The sequence below is a fragment of the Amphibalanus amphitrite genome, unplaced genomic scaffold, assembly GCF_019059575.1.
Source record: "Amphibalanus amphitrite isolate SeventyFive unplaced genomic scaffold, NRLGWU_Aamphi_draft 002038F_arrow, whole genome shotgun sequence".
Classification (NCBI taxonomy): Eukaryota; Metazoa; Arthropoda; class Thecostraca; order Balanomorpha; family Balanidae; genus Amphibalanus; species Amphibalanus amphitrite.
The window spans coordinates 25,972-46,426 of NW_024883531.1; the positions used below are offsets into that span (position 1 = coordinate 25,972).

General features: G+C 46.9%; 1 protein-coding gene across 1 annotated transcript; it reads right to left on the bottom strand.

Annotated features, from left to right (window-relative positions):
* Window positions 1-1,391: 1,391 nt before the first annotated feature.
* LOC122376167 lies at window positions 1,392-19,509 on the bottom strand. Its single transcript, XM_043355893.1, has 11 exons — window positions 19,072-19,509; window positions 14,500-14,655; window positions 11,177-11,318; window positions 10,511-10,619; window positions 5,902-6,003; window positions 5,461-5,577; window positions 4,927-5,077; window positions 4,196-4,363; window positions 3,668-3,830; window positions 3,141-3,396; window positions 1,392-2,867 (listed from the first exon to the last, which is right to left on the bottom strand). Exons 2-11 carry the CDS (start codon window positions 14,606-14,608, stop codon window positions 2,643-2,645), a joined length of 1,542 nt encoding a protein of 513 aa, XP_043211828.1. The 5' UTR covers window positions 14,609-14,655; window positions 19,072-19,509; the 3' UTR covers window positions 1,392-2,642.
* Window positions 19,510-20,455: the final 946 nt, after the last annotated feature.

Below are 20,455 nucleotides of genomic sequence, written 5' to 3' on the forward strand. Positions count from 1 at the left end.
GAGTGGCGTCAACAGACTGACTGGACCAGGAGCTGGTCGCATTCCAGGCAAATTGGAATACTGGAAACCGCAGACAAGTAGAATACTTCTTCTAATGCCCTGTTGTTCGCCGTGTCCAGTGGAACCGTGAGCAGCGCCGCGTGACAGATGTATACGGGCGTTTGTCCTACTGGTTCTGCCTGACGGTCGCCCCCGTAGATCCAGGGGCGTGTGGGCGGCGTCGCTAACCGGTGGGCGGTGACCGGTCGGCGGCAAGCCTGATGTCAGAGTTTACTCTACCGATACGGCCGCTATGGCCGGCCGGCCGTCGGCCGGCCGGCCCTCGATACCGATAACCGAGTGGCACGGACATGTGTATGTTTCACATTCAACCAGCGCTGATGGGTTTTGCACAGGGACGGCGGGTGCAGATTTTTGTAATCTCTGGAGTCAACAGGAGGATATTGCCTTCATGTCTTTTCTCCATCTCTGTTGACTTTTTGTGGTTTATACCTTAGGTTGTTTTGTGCGTTTTATGCGCATAGGTGCGGGAACCGGGGGGGGGGACAGTGGGGGCAGCTTGCCCCCTCCCCCATCTTTGGGGCTCTGGGGCCGAAAAGTAAGAAATCGCTACTCGGAGACGTCCAGTAGTTGTGTTTTCAACCATATTGTAGGTACTGTAGCTGTGGCAGTGTAAGGGCGGAAGCACTGAAACATTGGTGTTATGCACCATGCTTGATGCCAGGATTGGCGAAACTGTGGGCCGGGCTCGTGGGAGTCCCGAACCCCCAGTGCCAAAGGCAACGATTGAATCTATGGGCCCCCATATCCCATCTTGGACCGGTGTGGGGTCTCCACGCGCAAGGGTTGAGGTCGTCCAGTGTTGGCCACATGTGACTAATAAGCGATGCTATCACATAAAAAAACGCTTCAGTAAGGGCTGCCCTTCAGATCACTCTTTCGTCTCCCAAGGGTCGTTTGGACAGTTCCCAGAAATGTGTGGTATCTCATATCTGCAAGAACAGACTGTGAAACTGTACTTGCAGATACCACACATCTTTTACAGACTGGGAAAGCGATCCCCAGACTCGTTTTGCTTGATGCACTATTTCTTCATATTTTTCAAGCAGCTTTGAGGACCAAAATAAACGAGCTCAGGCGGCCAATGTATGAATAAGTATACATTGCATGTTTTGCAAAATGTTTTGCAAATATTTTTAAATGTTTATTGGTTATTTATATCAGGTTTATTTCACTCGTAACAATTTCGTCATTATTTCTTTCTATCAAAGTCTGTGGGTCGCAAGAGGCTTTTTATGTCTCAAGGCCAGAAGCGTCCGTACCGGGTGCCAATGTCCAACCCAAGGTTCAACCCATCAAGCCCAAGTCGATTACCAAAACCAAAAACGGGAATAAAACATATGTGCATTTACATACAATGGCAGGTATACATAAAAGCACACGCACATCTATATACACAAACATACACGCTGATAAATACGACATCCATTATCCTTCCATACATAAATACATGTGTTTTGAATTCAAAATAGTCACGTTCATTGAAGATGACTGACAGTCAATATGTACACACACTTATGAATTAGAGATGGTTCTGAGTTCTGACACAGGCGGCAAAGCTCAAACATAGTGAGTCTGTATGGACAATCCAGCTATAAATTGTCCACAACACTGAAGACATCTCTCCGGAAGGGCCACAGCTGATAACACCGACATTGTCGCGCACTTCAGCCTTTGATAACCGGATATTTGCAAAAGCCCGCCATCACTGAATAGTTCGTACTATCAGATACCATGCGAAAAAAACGACCATCGACGTGATAGCTAAACATACTTATGGTAAGTGGGTTGCTGATTCAACCGAAGCAGTTCGACAGTTTTACTGAAGGGTTTGATTATCGCTTGAGTGGTTGAGGTTTTTTGTTCATTGATAGCAAATATACGGTTAAATTTCTAACCTTTACTTGTGCGAAAAAAACTGCTTAACGGCACTGAGGAAATGCCGGGAAATGCTTGCTGAATTTTGAGATACGTTTTGAAATAGCCCGGTTACATTAGCGTAGGCTGCGTGACGTTGAAATAGTTAGGACTTATGTTTCGTGACTTACGTTTCATTATATACAGACTTATGTTTCATTAAAGACGAATTGTTCAGTGTTCAATGTATAATTATGCACCTTCCGTGCAATGCATATGTTGTTCCTGCTGACGAGCACGATGCTAGTGATGACAATGATTATTGTAGTCGCCGTCAGCCTACATGAGATTTGCTTCGTGATTTATAATTGTATGTGCGTGTATGCTTGTTTGTGTGTCCACGTTTGCGTGTAAATTATGCGTGTTTGAGCGTGATCGAGTGCGTGAAAACACATGTGAAATGGTATTTACAAATACCTCGTCAAGCTGTCATCACTACCTTTTAGAACATTTTCCATATCAAAGCACAGCAGCATGCGGACACACTATTATAATAACACCTCCACGAGATCCACCGACGCGCTATCACGGACTGGCATTGTTCCGACGCCAATCACACAAAACACTGGATTTTTGACATTATCCGTCACCGGCTATCATCGGCTATCATCAGTTCACCACTATCATCACACCCTGCCTCACCACCGCGCGGTACTGACACCAACTCAGTGGTACTGGCGCAGCATCCCGCCGCTCCTCTGCACAGGTTGTTTGGTGATGTTGGCGATGCAGCAGCCCATGAAGAACTCTGCAGAGCGCGCCGCTGTCTCCAGCAGAAGCCAGGTGGTGGAGCCGATGGCAGGCCGGGCGTACAGCAGCGCGAGGTACACGGCGGACAGGAGGACGCCGAGGAGTGCTGTGGTGTACGTCACCTTCAGGATTCGCCGCACCTGTGAACAGCGAACGGTGTATTTAGGATCCGCTATCGCTATGCATTAATTGTGCGTCACCGTCAAAATAAGAGTGGAGTATTTGAATTTTGAACACGACAATACCGCTTGCAAAATGAAAGAACGACATTTTCAAACACCTTGCTATAATTATCAGCCTAAGCCTTTCTAAAGAGCATTCGCAAAGGGCTTGACTCATGAATGCCTTAAATTTTCCTGCCCACCCATGAATAAACCCGACAAGCCTCCTCTCCTCCCACCTCCAGCACCCACCTGATATTTGGGCGACATGCGCACAGTGGTCGGGTGACTGATATAGGCGATATGATTGAGCACTGTCTGCAGGGTGATATCCGTCGAGACGATCGAGTCTCGCGGCGGCGCGGCTGTCGGCAGCAGGGAGCTCCTGGCCGTCGTCTCGGGGCGCGGGGGCGGCCTCTTGGGACGGCTGGCGGCCGGTGCCGGCGGAGCGGGGGCCGGGGAGATGGTCTCCAGAGAGTCCGGCTCACTCGGGGCGCAGCATGACCGGCTGATGGATAGGGTCGGGTCACGGTGGGTCACGGGTCGGTCACAGGTCGGTGACATGGTGGCGATGGGCCGATCATTGGTTGCAAACCCCCGCCATGGCGGTGGTTAGGTATCTACTTCAGAGTCCGAAAAGCCTGAGGCACTCTGAAATGAGTGATCATACGAATGTGGTGATAGCGACCCTTAACAGTTTAACCTGACCGGCTTTGACGTCAGAGCAACATCAAATCTACTCTACACAAAAGCGCCTTTACAATGCCGTTCTCCCTTACCTGCGGTTGCGATCGGACGACGCTAGCGCCGCCTTGCGGCCGGTCGCCGCACTCTCGCTGCAGCGTCTGCCCGTGGGGCGGAGCGGCCGCCGCACGGGAGCCACCGGATCGGACGGTCTCCGCTCGCAGCTGGGGGTCTCCTCGGCAGCCGGAGCGGGTTGCTCTGGAACAGGTCGTTTTGTTAGCAGCTCAGGTCACCGCTCGCTCGTTGGTCCCTTCCCTGGCTCCCTCCATTAGCTCTTCACTTGGCCCTGAAATTCTGAATTCACGCCCCCCCCCCCCGTTAGCCCCGTACCTTGTTAGTGAATCCCTTGTTCTTTATCTCCTTAACCGTTTGGAGGGCGGGGGGCAGACTGTCCCAACGGGGGAATCCGGTCCCACAGGGACGCACAGGGACGGTCTGGATCTCCGCAGATCCCTGTCAGTGTACCGCACAGCCCAATGGCTAGGTACTTCCTATCCTAATATCCCATTGCTCCGCAATGGTCTTTTTAGGCCGAAAGAGCTTTCTAAAAAAAAGCTTCTTACCTGGCTCTGCGCTGGTGATGGCCGTCTCGCTGTGGAAGCTGACTGTCCGCTCGTTTTCGTCTGTGATGCGGATTTTGGGTGGCGGCGCCGCCGTCCGCTGGCCACCGGAGGCGATCACAGAACTGGCGATGTTACCGCACCGCGCCAGAAGCGCCAACTGCATGATTCCTGGAGAGGGTGGTGAGGTAAGGTCAGAGAGCTTGGATGGAATATGGACTGAACAGTGGAGAGACACAGCAGAACTGAAAAGGAAAACTAAGAAAGAAAAAAGTACCTAGCGCAAAAGCGGGGATTTATGTAACGGCATTTCGGTTGACATTTAATCGAGGTTGCATTGGTTATCTGAAAGAACACATTTTATTGGTTATTTATTTTGTTATTGAGTGGCACAAAATTAAATAAAGTCGCAGCGGCCAGACGTCATTCACATTCCTTTCATTAATTTCTATATGAGAGCTATATGAGCGTAATTAGCGGAAGGCAGATATAAGCTTGCCTTGCATTTCAATTTAACATCAAATACGGCACATTGAAATGACATGTATTTCTCTTGCATACGTGAAGCAAGTATAGAGCTACAAAATACTTATACCCACTGGCAAACAGGCAACAACATTATACCAGCTTCTCCAAACGAAATGTGTTCTTTAGACCAGAATAACTCAATTTCCTTGTTTGGATTCCGCTGTGGAGTTTGCATACCGAATTTCAGAGGACGTGCAGGCGCGTACCTTTGGTGTTGGTGTCGACTGTGCCGTTATTGAAGGCGCTGGACGGCAGCTCGTTCAGCATGTGCAGCACCTTGTAGCCGATAAAGAGGAAGGTGGTGTGGATGAACAGACACCACACGATAAACACCGTCTGAGATATATACAGCAGAGCCTGTGAAAGAAAAAGGATATAAAGATAAAACGTATGCAAAATACGTCACGAATCACGATATTGACGCGTGGGTTGAGGCCTGGCGTTAATACGTCAAAGGGATCAGAGATTGGCATGGGCCTAGTAACCTGCTGCATGTGCATCAAATATTCAAATGCATCATTTTTCGACAAAGGTCAAGGACAATAGCCAAATGTAGCAATAAAAGTCTACACTAATCTAATACAGTCATTTGCAGTGCCTCGAAAACTTAGGCACCAAAATCAACAAATGCTATTTCGTCAAGCCCCGATCGTCGCAGCAATAGTTGACACTCGTCCTCAGCTATGACCGTATCACGCCAACGGCAGTCTCCCTCTCCCTCCCTAGGAAGTGTTCTGTACCGTGGCCTCCGTCTCCAAGCCCGCGATAAGGTCCGTGATGAGCACCGTGAAGAAATGGCCACAGATGACACTGGACAGGAACGGACGCCTTCGCAGGAACGCCGGGCCGAAACTCATCTGACAACAAAACGGGCGGGTGTAAATCTACGCTTACATTTCGGAATGTCGGACAGAATCTACGTCTACGTCATCTGTAGTCGGGCAGAATAATAGCCGTTTCATATAAAACTTATTTTAATTGCAATAGATTTTGCTATAGCATTTTGACAATGGTGTTTATGCATATGTTCGTTAGCGTGATATGTCTGCACCCACAGTGTAAATCATATGTACGTGAGAAGGCATACCTCCCTTTAACACACCTCTTCAGTCTTCAGTAAGACAGCGGGCAGTCTGCAGCCACCACACACACGTTTTGGCCGTGCGCCACAGGGAACTGACCTGGGACAGCTCAGAGAACGTGTACTGAATGATGATGGAGGCGGCCAGCAGACAGGGGAAGCCGACGTCCCACAGAAGGCGTGAGACCACCTCGGGCAGCACCTGCACGTGCGACACAGGGACCGCGGGTCAGTGAACCAGTGCCAACATTGCAGGTTGAACGGCACTGACAGAATCACGATCGACTTGAAAACTACGGCAGTCGTCAGCCGTTACTTTGTTCTCGTCTGTTTAAATTGCTTATATTTCTAAGCATTTTTTTGGCATTTATCGTTTATTTGGTAACAAAACACATTTGTCTCAGGTAGTAATTGTGATTGTTACCCGGCAAGAAAAAAACGTGTGCGGCTTTGTACCGGTCAATCATCGCTGATAAGGCCAAAGATCTAATCTCTAGGACTATCATTCCAAGTCATTACCACACCAAACGTCATCAATGGCAAATAAGCCGCACAGAACTATCTTGATGGCCTACTTAACTATCATGAAAACCGTCCAATATCCGCCGGGGCCTTCCAGCATTGCGACAAACAAGGCGCTCATCTAACGCACCTTGCAACATAAGAAGAATGTCCTACAGTTTTAGCACTGACACCAGAGCCTGTCATTAACCTCTAGAGACCCCGGGTGCACTATAGTATACATGGCTTCAGCGCCGTCTATATCACTCCGATGTACTCCGAGATCGCAATAGCTATGGTCATACCTCAGGCTGATCCAATGCCTGCCATCTGGTGCCAAAAACAAACCTTTGGTTGCAAAATTTGCCGCCAGGGGCCTTTTTGACTTCGCTATGTCGGGGCGACGGACGCGTTCAGGTGAGGCTCCGACATGTTTTCTTTTTTTCTTATTATCATGCCATGTTATCATCATTTTTGACATGTTGCTAGTTATGAGAAAGGTGCTGTGCAAATATGTGAATAGTTATTTTTGCTTTAGCGTTCGTAATTTTGACAAAATGTGTTATCGTACTTGATGGTATACTATAGTCCTATACATCATACATCCGGACTTCAGACTTCATTTCATGCCACCCGATGATGCACGTGCCCTATATCTTATATTCCACTCTCTTGAAAACAAAAACTTTATTGTATCGTGACTGTAAGACACATATTAAGATAATTGTCATACCTAAACCACAAAATTAAATCCTACTTATTGAATGTGTATAGGGGAGAACGGGGTCAATTGTAACATTTTTTTGCATTTTATCATCTAGTGCAAACACGTTTGCAGCTATAAAGCTCTTTCTTTTACTTTCAGAAACTATGATGTTTTGTCTTTAAAATGCAGTTAAAACATTTCCGAAATAGCTTCTTTTTCGGGTCAAAATTGTTGTTCGAAAAAGTCAATTCAGCTGTTACAATTCGCCCCAGATACGGGGTCAAAAGTAACACCATCCGGGGACAATTGTAACATGTTCATTTACAGGCTACAGCAACACAATTTTTTCCAAAACTTTGATTTAACAAAAGTATTGAACACTTGTTTATCTTCCCAGACTTGGTAGGGACGGTTCTTCTCAGGAAGAAGGCAATAAAACCTCGCACTTATACAGGGGTTGGATGGACCTCCTCTCCCTTGGTTTTTCGCAAATAAATCGCGTAAAAAGCTGCCGATTGCGACAAAACTCACAGTTCTCTTAATTCTAGCAATGTTTCATCTCCTTTGAAAATTTGACGACTTTGACATAATGGCCACTGACCTATAACCTGTTACATTTGACCCCTGCAAAAATGTTACAATTGTCCCCGTCGCGCCTTGACATATTTTAGACGACACTGGCGCAAAAAGATGTTGCATGTAGGCAGCATTTAATGCTTTCAATTTATCGACAACAAGCCTGCCAACGCTTACACAAAGTCTGAAGTCGATATCTTTTCAATGGCGGGAATGAGCTAATCAAATATAACGGCATAAAAATCTACAAAATGCTCTCAAAAACACATTACTGTGCACAGCCATCGACATACCCGGCACTTTCGCTTCAAACTCCGTTGGGAAAGGCAGTATAGAATTACGCATTTTCGGTCTGAACATCAGCTCATTCTATTGGTAAGTTTATGAATTATTAACACTGTTACAATTGCCCCGTGTTACATTTGACCCCGCTCTCCCCTACTATGGTATCCATCAGGATTCGCTCGTTTCTTGATTTGTGTACTATAGTATACACTTAGGCTTACATTACAACAGGACATGTGCACTCAAGTATACATTCAGGACGTGAAGCGTAAACATACTTGTGGTTCCCACGGACACATCTCAATAATTATTGCGCTAAAACATGGCACAACGTTAGGGACCGGTTAGAATGGTGTTGCACACAAGTCAGTCGGGGTACCATTTCACACTCAGGCACGTAAACGACTCACCTTTGCGCTCTCTCGTTCATCGCCCTAACGGCGTTTTACTGGTATTTGATGGTAAACTACTGTTCTTGAATGGAGAATAAATGGTCAAACTACCAAAAGCGATCGTGGCGTCACAGTCTGCATGCCATCACTGAAAAGTTAGGTCGGATTATAGAGCGAAGTTTGATAAACTGTGCTGTTTTATAGATGGCCTGTCGTCTGCCAGTATCAAGGCCATGCTCGAAGCACCTGATTCCGGATCCGACCTAGATGTCTCTGATTCAGGAGACGCCCAGTAAACATGCCGACGTCGGTTCAACCTCGGCCCGACATCGGCTGGACGTCGGATATGCCCGCATGTTCCGACGTCCAGCCGAAGTCCAGCCGACGTCGAGCCGACGTCGGGCCGAGGTCGTTTGCCGAGGTTGACGAGATCGTTTGTCGTTGGACCGACGGGGCGGACGTCGGCATGTTTATTGGGACAACGCGCCAAAAATATCAACCGGCGGCGGGATTCGAGCCCCCAGTCGCCGACGTCGGCATGTTTACTGGGACAACACGCCAAAAGCATCAGCCGGCGATGTGATTCGAACCCCGTGTCATTTGAACGTGAGGTTAGTGCGCTAACCACTAAACCACGCATCCAGATAGCGAATTTAGTTTGTTTTGTTGGGTTATGCCCTTTCGGTCTGACAAGACCATTTCAGAGCCGAAAGGATGATAGGATGGAGACATTGGTCTTCTTGGCGAGCACCCTGGGTCCAGTTCATATAGAGTCCCTGGTCCCATTGCTGTTACGTGACACTTATTGGAAAGGGCAACCCCACAATGGATTCATATAGCCACTCTTACACACCTGCACCAACGTTTCCCAAAGTGTCCCTTTGATAAGTGGCACTTTGGCAAAGTGACACTTACCGACTGGCCTTTCTATATGAACTGGGCCCGGCCCTGGTGAGTTGCCGGTGCTGAGCCTGACCAAAGGATAGGCCGGGCAGCCCCCAAGCACTCACCGCACCCGGCTACGGGCGAGCTCGGCTTACCGGCAATCCCAAATGGGTTAAAGTTTCCCGTCCAGTCCGGATCAGGGGGTTGCGGCGTGGAGGAAAATTTGAGTTTCATGAGGATATTTTGAATACAGAAGCTCTTTATGAAAAATGAAACATGCATTCTATATTATTTTAACGGTCAAAACAGCGGCCGATGTCGGTCCGACGTCGCCCCGACGTCGGCTGGACCTCAGCAATTGATCTCGGTCTGACGTCGGCCCGACGTCGGCTGGACCTCGGCTGGACGTCGGTACATGCGGGCATATCCGACATCCAGCCGACGTCGTGCCGACGTCGGCATACCGATGCCGAGATGCCGACGTCACCCCGACGTCGGCCGACGTCACCCCGGCGTCGGCCGACGTCGGCATGTTTACTGGGCGAGTACATCCCTCGAGTCGATCCTGCTCCTGGGTCCGACAGTGAGAGTGACCTCGAGTTAGGTGATCAAGATGTCACCCCCAATGCTCCTAGGTATGTTTACAACAAGTATGTTTTTTTCCATGCAGATATCACCTCAAAAGGTTTAGAACACATCAGCCCATTCATCACATTGCTAGACATTGTCCATGCGACCATTAAAAAGCATATTTATCACTTTTAATATTAACAACCAAGTGCAAAAAAATAAGTTCTGAAACCGAATGTATACTATAGTATACAGGTCACTGCGCATGCGCATTGGGGCATATGGCCAAAACGACTGGAAATTTATCAATCGCACCACTTAAGCAGACTATATTCCAAATTTCGTCTTGTTTTATCTGTAAACTTGCTCTCGGGTCTCTAGAGGTTAAGGTCCGAAAAGCTGCCGCTGCCCTTAGAAACTGAGGCGCGCTTTGAGAGAAAACCGATGATCTGTTATGGGCCCAGTTTGTTTATTTTTAATACTTTCGAAAATAGACGCTTACCTAGTAAAATGCATAAGAAAAACGCATGACGCTCAATACGTAGTTAGGAAATTAGGATTCAGAAACGCAACTTGTCTCTTTTTCTGCGAGACATCAGTGTTATCACCGTCCGGGTGGTCAGTAGAGTTTGCACGTTTGTTCACCTATGTCGATCAGATACCTATAAACTTGGTGTAAAATTAAGCCTGAATCAAAGCCATGTCTTTAGGGACCATTAACAAGCATTTATTTCACCTCCCGATAGTGTCATCATTACTCATGCCTTCGTGCCGGAATGGTGAGACGTGCTTACCTCCTGAAGGTGGTACTGCTCGATGACGAGATAGGCCGCCCTGCTGACACCCAGCGCACACAGGAAGCCGTTTACGGTGGCCATGAATGGTCGACTGGATATTTGCGATCTGAAACCAAACTCCAAAGCTGGTCAGAATGATCGGTCGTGCCTGCAGAATCTTTGTTGGAAGGTTTTGAGTGAGTAGATTTCCGGAGCGAGAGCCCGAGCGGAGCTTCAATTGCCGTAAATGTCAAGAACTCCATCGTCTGATCGCAAAGTGTCGCTTATGATGTGAAATTTAGCGTCAAACTTTGGATGTGCTTGCGGAGTATGACAAGACACACCGACTGGCAGCATTTACGTTTAGCAGTAGCGTTGAACGTTCACAGCATAAATGATGATTATGTATCAGATGTTATGTGTAATCACAGAGCTTATCAAAAATATGTAATGGCGATTTACTCACATTTCCCGTAAATATTGATAGATTGTATGAAGATGATCGACTTCACAGAACAAACCTTGATGGGATATTGAAGCGTATGCTTGTTGTTTGTGCATTGCGAGACCATGTTTATTTTTCGTTATGACTACGCCACTGTCACAAGCTTTCTTTGGTTTACGACGGGTTTGAGCACACAATGCTCTTGAGATTGGTCATTACGGTTTTATTAGAGGTCTTGCCTGATATTCATTCCGGAGAAGAAGGCGTAGAAGGCCAGCATGAAGAACAGACAGGCGAAACCGTAGATATGTACCACCATCCACCAGGGCGGCCCCTCGGAGAAGATGACGTCATCATCAATACCGCCAGGCCCGCCCGTATCTGGAACATGAAAGGCGCGCTTAGAATGATTACACGAAACACGTCAATATAGTTATATTATACATTAAGTCAACCCCGAGTTACGAAACCTTCTCTGAAGTAAGTATTGACTCGAAATAGCATAGAATAAAATATAATTATAATAAGCACGCTCATTGTTCAAGCTCAAGCAAAGTTAGGATATGGAAATATACTCATATGGCGTAGGCATCTATACGTCCTAAAAATATTTGAAATATTCGTCTGGAGAGGAAACTCTTGTAAAACTCGGCTTTAGGTACCCCGCTGGCGCTCAAACTTGATCTGATTAAAAGGCAAACACTCGTCCCGACTTTAAATCAGGACGCTAATTAGTTCAGATATTCCTGCGACAGATGCATGTAACTCCCGGGAAAGTAAATGAAGAATTAAATAGTATGTGCATTGAAAACTTCATTGATGTTCTATGAAGCCAATGGTCTTAATGAATTAACCCGCGCCCCACTGGGGTCTACGTATAACGCGCCCTACTGCGGGGGGGGGGGCTCTTCATAGCCCCCCCCCCCTCCTAACTCCGAAACTACTGGGCCGATCGTCAAAATTCACACGGCGTCTGCAAGCACCGGCAAAACTATCGAGCGAAACCTAATTTCATTGACTTCGAGGTCACCGATGACGTCACAGGTGACAGGTCACTGGTCAGGTCAAAGTAAAAAAATTATTAGCATTTGGGCTTGTTCACATTTTTGGCTCTGGTCGCCGTCTTAAAAGTCAGGTCAGGCTCATTTTTGGTTAACACACTCGTGAGCAGATGCTTAAGATACCCTGAGGGTACCAAACTTTTACTTTGATTTTCAGGTCAGGGTCAGGTCATCACAGGTCACGGAACTACTATATCATGCGTCGGTCACATGACACATGTTTTATGGTCCATTTAGGCCATATATTTCGAATTTGATGTCCTTGTGTCATTCGAGGTCATTTTGAGTTGAATTTAGCTTAGGTCAGGTCACTTTCAGATCAAAAAAGGTCAAAGTTTGAAGTTAAAATCTTTAACAAAAAAGGTTTCTATTGGATGACGTTTGATCTCAGGAACACGATGGTGCTATCTATATTAGTGTACGATGTCAAACATGTGCTGAAAAAAAAATTGATTGAAAAATTTAGAATTGTGAATTTTTTTGCAATAATGTGTATAACTTGGCCATTTTTCCATTTAAATCACATTTCTCGACCAGTCCCAGTTCTCCTCATCATCTGTCCCACTTCTCCTGGACGTGTCCCAGTTCACATCATTGTCAACCTTTCCTAAAATTTAAATTTGAGAAGTAACACGTGAGCAAACACGCATAAAAAACAGTAAAGAATGAAGAAGAAATAAACCGTTTACCAGTAAATGCAATCAATTTACTTAAATCTTAAATATTCTATTTTTTACGATTTTTCAAAGTTGACGTCAAAATAATGTCCCACTAGTGTCCCCAGTCTCCTGTTTAGCTAAAACTTGCTAGAGTAAATCATATGCATGTGTTCTATCACATATATTCCATTTTTTTCGAAAAGTAAAAGTGTTTTTGAGAAAAAAAAAATAAATTACAAAATTTGATTTTTGTATGTATAATTTTCAATTTTTTTTTATAATTTTGAAAATTTGAGATTGCAGTTTGACATCAAAGTCTATTCTGCGTCCTCTCATGCAAAGAAATTGGATCTAGCTTAAAAACTGAGCTCTTGGGAGCGATGCCCGTGGTTCAATGTTTTGCGTCGAAATCGGCCAAACATGACGTCACTCTTATGTCATTTCCGGCCGACCTATGGTAGCTACGAAGTTCATAATTTTGACACAAGGTGTCAAATGGATGCAGTCGAAGGTACTGAAAGATTTACGTCGATACGTCAAGCGGTTTGGAAGTTGCAGAAAAACGGGAGGGGGGCTATGAATAGCCCCTCCCAGTGGGGCGCGCGTTAACCCTCGTCGGGCCTATTGGCTTTCTACATACGCGCCGGCCGAGTGGGGGGGGGGGGGGGGGTGCGGGTACGACCCCCCCCCCCGCTCGCTGTTTCGCCCCTGGTGGAGCTAGCGCGTCGCGGAAAAAAACGAGCGTGTGCGTCGTTACGAGACGCAGATATTGATGTCCGATTTTAAGGTCATAGGTCAACCGGTCACCTTTGAGGTCAGGTCAAGTGCCCCAAGGTACGGTTCCGTTTTTGGTGAATAACGTCTCAAAAACGGCCGCAGAGCCGCGATGTTGGCAACATCGTGTTCACCTCGCTCAGGCGCGTCAAATGATATACTTTTTGTTTGAGTGAGGTCAACTCAGAGTGTTGACATCAGGTCTCGGTCAGGTCAGCGCCCCCAGGTCACAAAGTTGGTCGAAGGAGGTCATGTCGCATATCATTCGATTCGGCAGGTCTTCCTGAGTCCATTGGTGGCTTTCCCGACTCGCTAGCTTAATTTGATCGGGAGTTATCGACGAAAAACTAATATGACCCTAATGACGTCATAAATGACGTCACGCAAGGTCAACAATGCAAAAGTGACGCATGTAACCTTGCAAGGAGTGCATCAAATCTTATTCTGTGTGCTTGAGATGGTTGGAGATCGTATTGTTCCCGGCGCCAGAATAGCAGTTTTCATTTTTCCGCATTGATTTATAATGGTGAGGTCACGAAAATGACCTGACCTCATAAGACCTTGAGGAAAAATCATAAATATACAAGTTGTGAGACTCGTAATGGATTTTATATCCTGCAAGTTTGATTTCCCTGTGAAAGCACCTCTGGCAGTGAGAGCGTTGCGAAGTTGCGACATCTGAAGACCGTGCAGAGGTTCACTTATGACGTCATAGTTTGGAGCCATTCAATCAGTGAGAAACAATTCACGGGGTGTTTCACGTTTCATAACCTTGAGCCGCGAAACTAATTTATTGTAGATGCTTAAATGATATCTTATGAATTCATCGGACATTCCTTACATATCCCGTTCCATCTATTATCCATATGGGTCTCATTACACACTACACAGTTCATCGCATGCCTCATGTGAATCAAAAACGATGATCACCGTATCAAAATTTGGTTATAAGAAGTTCACCGTTGTATATTGGTTGGACGCAAATCCAGGGGGGGCAAATGGGGGGTTCAGGGGGGCAAATGCCCCCCCTGGATCCGCCACTGCCTCCGGGCAGGTACTGCGACTTACACTGCCCGTTGTCCGTCCTGCCGTCACTGATGTTGAGCTCCAGCTGCGGCGGCAGGCTCGGTAGGTCGGCGGCTGGTTGGGTGCCGTTAGCTGACTCACTGGCGTTCATTGTGGTGCACTGAGCTCACCGTGACCTGGTGGTCACCGGTGCTGCCCCTGCGGGGGACAGAAGAGTTCCATCACCTCGTGAAGTAAGAACGGAGCACGCTCCATGCAGTGTTTTGATTTTCGGTCACGGTCGCCTATTCGTTCACATTAAGTCACCTTTAGCCGTTTTCACGACGGCCATCTGGTAGACCTTTGTTGCAGATTAGGTGCAGATTTGGTGCAAATTTGGTCAAATTAGTTTAATTGTGTTTCATAAAAGTTGTCAGTTTTGGTAGCATATATGCTTATATGCCTCATTTTTCAACTAATCAGACATTATTTTCTACCAAAACTGAAATTAATTCATGATATGAAAATATTTCTTCTAAAAGACTTAAAAAGAGATTTGGTACAGATTTGATCAAATTAGGTGCATTCGCCAGATAGACCGTCGTCAAAACGGCTTATACCTACTCGTAAGTTTGCATTGACTCTTTTACTTTCTCAAATGGCCAATGAAAACAAAGAATCATGTAGTCTGTGCAAGAGACGGTAGCCTCAATAAATAGACTGGTGGGAGCATCTATAAATTGGTAATTCCAGTCACGGCATCGACGACTGGTAATATCATCAAAGCTCAGAACTGAAGGGTTAACTCGTAGACAAGTACCGCGACGTTAACATTAGATATTGGCATCTTGCACGATATTCCTCAGATCAACAGGTAACCTCAGAAGTCCGGTCGAAGATTCCGAAACTTTTTTTGCAAATAACCTCGGTAAAAATGGTCGCTCAGCCAAGATAGTGCAAGTTTTGTTACAAATGTTTTGTATGTGTCACGGAGCGTCTAATGATGTTTTTTTTTTCTTTGGAAACGGTCAAGCTAACTGACTTTTTTGGGAAATATTTATAAAATCCAAAATTTTTAGTGTATCAAACAAACCGGAATATATGTCAGAGAAGTGGTCTACGTGCACCTACATACCAATTTCAGAAGAATCGGTTCAAAAGTGTGGGAGTTATTCAAAATCTTATGACGTCACGACAAATAAAAATTCTTTAAAAAATGATTTTTTGGAAGTTCTAGACCTTGTACGGAAACAAAAATAGCACCATTCGATTTGCCGTGACAAACTGTTTCAGATAGACACCTTTTAACCCGCGATTTGCTGAGGGGGAGGGGCGCCTCCACTTTTTTTCGCCGCGCTATAGCATAAAATCGGCGGCGCGCAGGCGCGCCAAAATTTGGCTACCTGTAGGGAATTTATTGAAGTATATTGCGACAAAGATTTAAAAAATGGTCGGGAAATTTTTGAGATATCGAGGTTTTAGTGACGTTATAATTTCTAAGTTTTCGACCAAAAACAGCATATGTTTAAAAAATCATATAAAATCACAAAATAAACATACACACATGCCGTAAACGCCATTAGACTGCCAATACCATGAACAATCAAATGGCAATCTTCGATTTTTGATTATCGTTCCGCATTGTCCAAAATCTTGAACTGAATCTTGGCAATTTCTCGTGACTACTTCACGACCATGATACATGCATTTCTTAAATTGAACTTTTTGAACCAAACACGTACACATATGATAACATGAATGTCACCATCGTGTTCTACGCCCAAAGATACCCATAAAACATGTGTCACAGGCTGCGAATATCAGTTTTGATTTTCGGGGATATATGCCTACCGGGTTGACCTGACCTTGACCCTGACCTATGCTTGACTGACCCCTACATGGATCTGACACTCTTGTAGGCCTTATATGAAGGGTTGTGCACCGTTTTGACAGAGCTTATGACGAGAGGCGCCCATTGCGAAGTCCTGACGTCCATGGTGCTGAAAGCCCGATTTCAGGTGTTTGACCTGACCTTGACCCGACCTGTGACATGAAAATTCAACTTAAAAGTACTCAACTGAACCGTCTCGTCGCGTTCTTTCGTTTGCCGTTTCGTGCGTTTCGCTGCGCCTATTGGTTCTTGAGCCTAATCGATGGGGGCGTTTAACGCCCCCCCCCCCTCCCCAGCAAACGGCGGGTGGCGAAATACCCCAGCAACTGCCGGGTTAAGGTCTTAACAACCAGCTTCAAAATTTGACCTCACTTGACCTGACCTTGACCTGACCTCGACCTGAAATTCATCCAGATGTGGTCCATATCACTTATTGAGTGTGCCTATTGAATTCTATGAATAAAATGACCCATAAAACATGTGTCGCATATGCCCTTTTCTATATTTCGTTTTTAGTGACCTGACCTGACCTTGACCTTGACCTTTGCATGATATTGTATGCAACGAATATTGTCTTGGTAGCCTAAGAACACGTTTTGGGCAATCAGTCTCAGTCCATTATTCGGCAACTACGGTGCAAAGCCGATGCTGTAGAAACATGCATTTTGTACCCTTGACCTGACCTTGACCTGACCTCTGATCTTCTTAACCCGCGCCCCGTAGGGCTACCGCCGGACCCTATCACCCGTAGGGGGGGGGGCGTTTCGCCCCCCCCCCTGAGATCTCGGAAATTTACCGGCCGATTATCAAAATTCAAACGGCGTTCGATAGCCCCACCGGGTAACTACCTTGTGACCAAATTTCATTGACCTAGGTCAAACCGATGACGTCACAGGTCAGGTCAAAGGTCAGATTTTCACCGTTCACAGGCATTTCAAGTAATGTGTTGTGAAATCGAGTAAATTGGTAAGTTATTGAAAACCATCGACGGTACATTGTTCGTCAAACACATACTTCGCTATCTGAGGTCACTGATACCAGGTCAGGTCACAGAGGTCAGGTGACTGGGGGTCACAATATGAAAGTGTCGTGTGATCAGGGCTGCGGAGTCGATGGATTTTCGGCGACTCCGACTCCGACTCCGACTCCGGCTTTCAAAAACCAGCTCCGACTCCGACTCCGACTCCGGGCAGAATTGTCGACTCCGACCGACTCCAACTCCCGACTCCGACTCCGCAGACCTAGCAGGGCTGCGGAGTCGACAGATTTTCGGTGACTCCGACTCCGACTCCGGCTCGGGTTTCTAAAATCGACTCCGACTCCGACTCCGACTCCGGTCACAACTGTCGACTCCGACCGACTCCGACTCCGACTCCGACTCCGACTCCGCAGCCCTGCGTGTGATACATGTTTTATGGTCCATTTTACATGACAAATGCGATTATGTGGGTCAGGCAGCCTTTGGGGTCAGTTTGGATTATGTTACGGTGAAGGTCAGGTCAAGGTCAGGTCAAGGTCAGGTCAAGGTCAGGTCAAATTAGGTCAAATTTCAAAGTTGATATTTTTGCATAAAATGGGTATCCATTCGATGCAGCTCGTCACGTGGAGTCCAATGGTGGTCTTTGTTTTGCCCTACGTGGTCTAGAATTGCCAAAATTTGAGTTTGAAAATTTGACGTCTTCATTTTTGAACAGTTTTTTCGCTATAACTTGGCCAAAAACGGAGATATGGATCTGAAATTTGGTATGTAGATAGAAGACGGTAGGTACTATCACATTTATTCCGGTTTTTCGAAACTCAAAAAACTTTTTGGATTTTTTTGGGCTAATATATCCAAAAAACTGCATTTTTATTTTTGGGGGTCAAAACTCAAAAATTTCAAAAATCCGAGATAGCAGTTTTGTAGCCCTGTTATTTCTACACCTTTTATGTCTTGATCATTTTTCTATATCTTCAAACTGTAGGCCTAACAGCTCTTCTCGCGAAGGTCTTTTTTCGGTCGAAAATGACAGAACATGACGTCATTCTGACGTCGTTTGTGGCCAACTTATGATAGCCTCTGGAAAATTTTTGGTCACAATGTGTAAAATTTATGCCCGGAGGGGTCTTGAAAGTTTGGTGGCGATACCTTCATCCGTTTAGGAGATATCGACGGAAAAGGACAGAGGGGCCGTTTCGCCCCCCCCCCCCCCCTACGGGGCGTGGGTTTTAAGCAAAAAAGATTGGCTCTTAAGATCCGCCTTGTTGAGAGCTTTTGATTGCCGTTTTCCTCGTCTTTCTACGACCATCGGTTCGGAAGTTAGACAGGGGGGGCAGAATCTGCCCCCCCCCCAGCAGGGCGCGTATGGCTGAATAGCCCAGCGGGGCGCGGGTTAACATCCTTGGCCTGACTTAAATCTTAGGTCAAAATTCCAAGTTACTCTTTTCCAGAAAAATTATGTCATTCGACGCTCCTGAGCATGACGAACACACTATGGCGCCAAAATCGCGACACTGCGATTATTTTTGACGAAATTATTTGCGAACAGAAACCCATTATTTTGGGACATTTGACCTGACCTGAGGTCACCGCTTGACCTGAGATCCTAAAAGTGTGTACAAGCCAGTCGCTTCGTCTCACAATGGCACATACATTCATTTTCCCCAGCCCTAGCTCAATTTAGGGGTGAAACGGCGAGGGGAATCCACTAACCCCGCAGTATGCAGAAAAGCTTTCGGTCCGGCGAGGGTAAAACAAAGCTTACCTTTTCTGAAGACGCGGATCCAGATAACTTAGGCAGACCAGGTTCTCCGTTTAGTCGAGCATCAAGTACGGACGTATCCAAAATATCACCAAATCACTACCTGATATCACGGCAGTGATGCACATCAGTCAGGGCACTGACGTCGACGGCGAGCTAACGATGACGCGAGATGTCACCTGACCTCATCTGTTTCCCTCTGCCAAAACTATCGTTGAAATGTCAGTCCGAGGTGCTAATAATTCCAGTCCATCTATCAGTCCCGACAGTCACTCTCCATTCTACTCTGGCTTCTTCTTCCACGAGCGAAAGACTTCGACTACTGCTGCCTGCGCGAGTCAGACTTGGAAATTTGCTGCCACGAACATCAGACTTCGACCACTGAAGCAACGAACGTCCGACTTCGACACTTGCTGTCACAAGCGTCACACTTTGACTACTGCGGCTTCGAGTGCCAAGTCAGGCTTCGATCGGCATCACTAAAGCGAACACGCTATGAATTCATCCCGGTCAGCAGCCCTAAACGTTATACGCACACACGGTCACCTTCTTTGATTTTTCGCCGGAATGATCGCTTGTAATGATCACCGAGATTTATGACCGCTAAGCAGCATAGAATGATCTCAGCCGAGCACAGCAACTTGTTGCGCCTTCCTTTCTGACGGAACGCTCCCCTGATGCCTGCGCCCCAACACTTGCCGCAACACTAACTGTCGGATAATCACACCCGCTGCTTTCCTCGCCTGCTATCCACTTCACCACGATCCCCGCGCCGTTTGTCCGCGCTGTGCGGCGCGGCGCGCGGCGGAGGCCGGCGGCCGGGCTGCGCCTCTGACGGCACTGGCCGCGCCGGCAGCCTGTTGCTCGGAGCGAGCCGAGCTCGGTCCCGGCCGGAGCCGATCGATCCAGGTGAGCCAGCGAGCGACAAAGGCCGCCCCCGTCCCGAGACCGGCGCCACACAGCCAGAGAGAGACGCCCACCTCTGCAGGCTGGAGGGGAGGGGGGAGGGCACAGACTGGGGGAGATCAGACTAGAGATCAGACTGGATTAGAGATCAGACTGGAGATCAGACCGGCACCACAGAGCGAGAGACACACCTCTGCAGACTATGGGAGAGATCAGATTAGAGATCAGAGTAGAGATCAGACTAGAGATCACACTAGAGATCAGACTAGAGATCAGAGTAGGGGAGATCAGATTGAGGGAAATTAGACTAGGGGAATTAGATAACGGATCAGACTGGGGGAGGTCAGACCAAGGGAGATCAGAATAGGGAATATCAGACTAGGAGACACTAGACCAGAAGGAAGACCAGACCAGACCAACGCGCGAGATGACCACATCGCGGCGGACTGAAGGGATACCAGAGGAAAATTAGCCAGAGAAG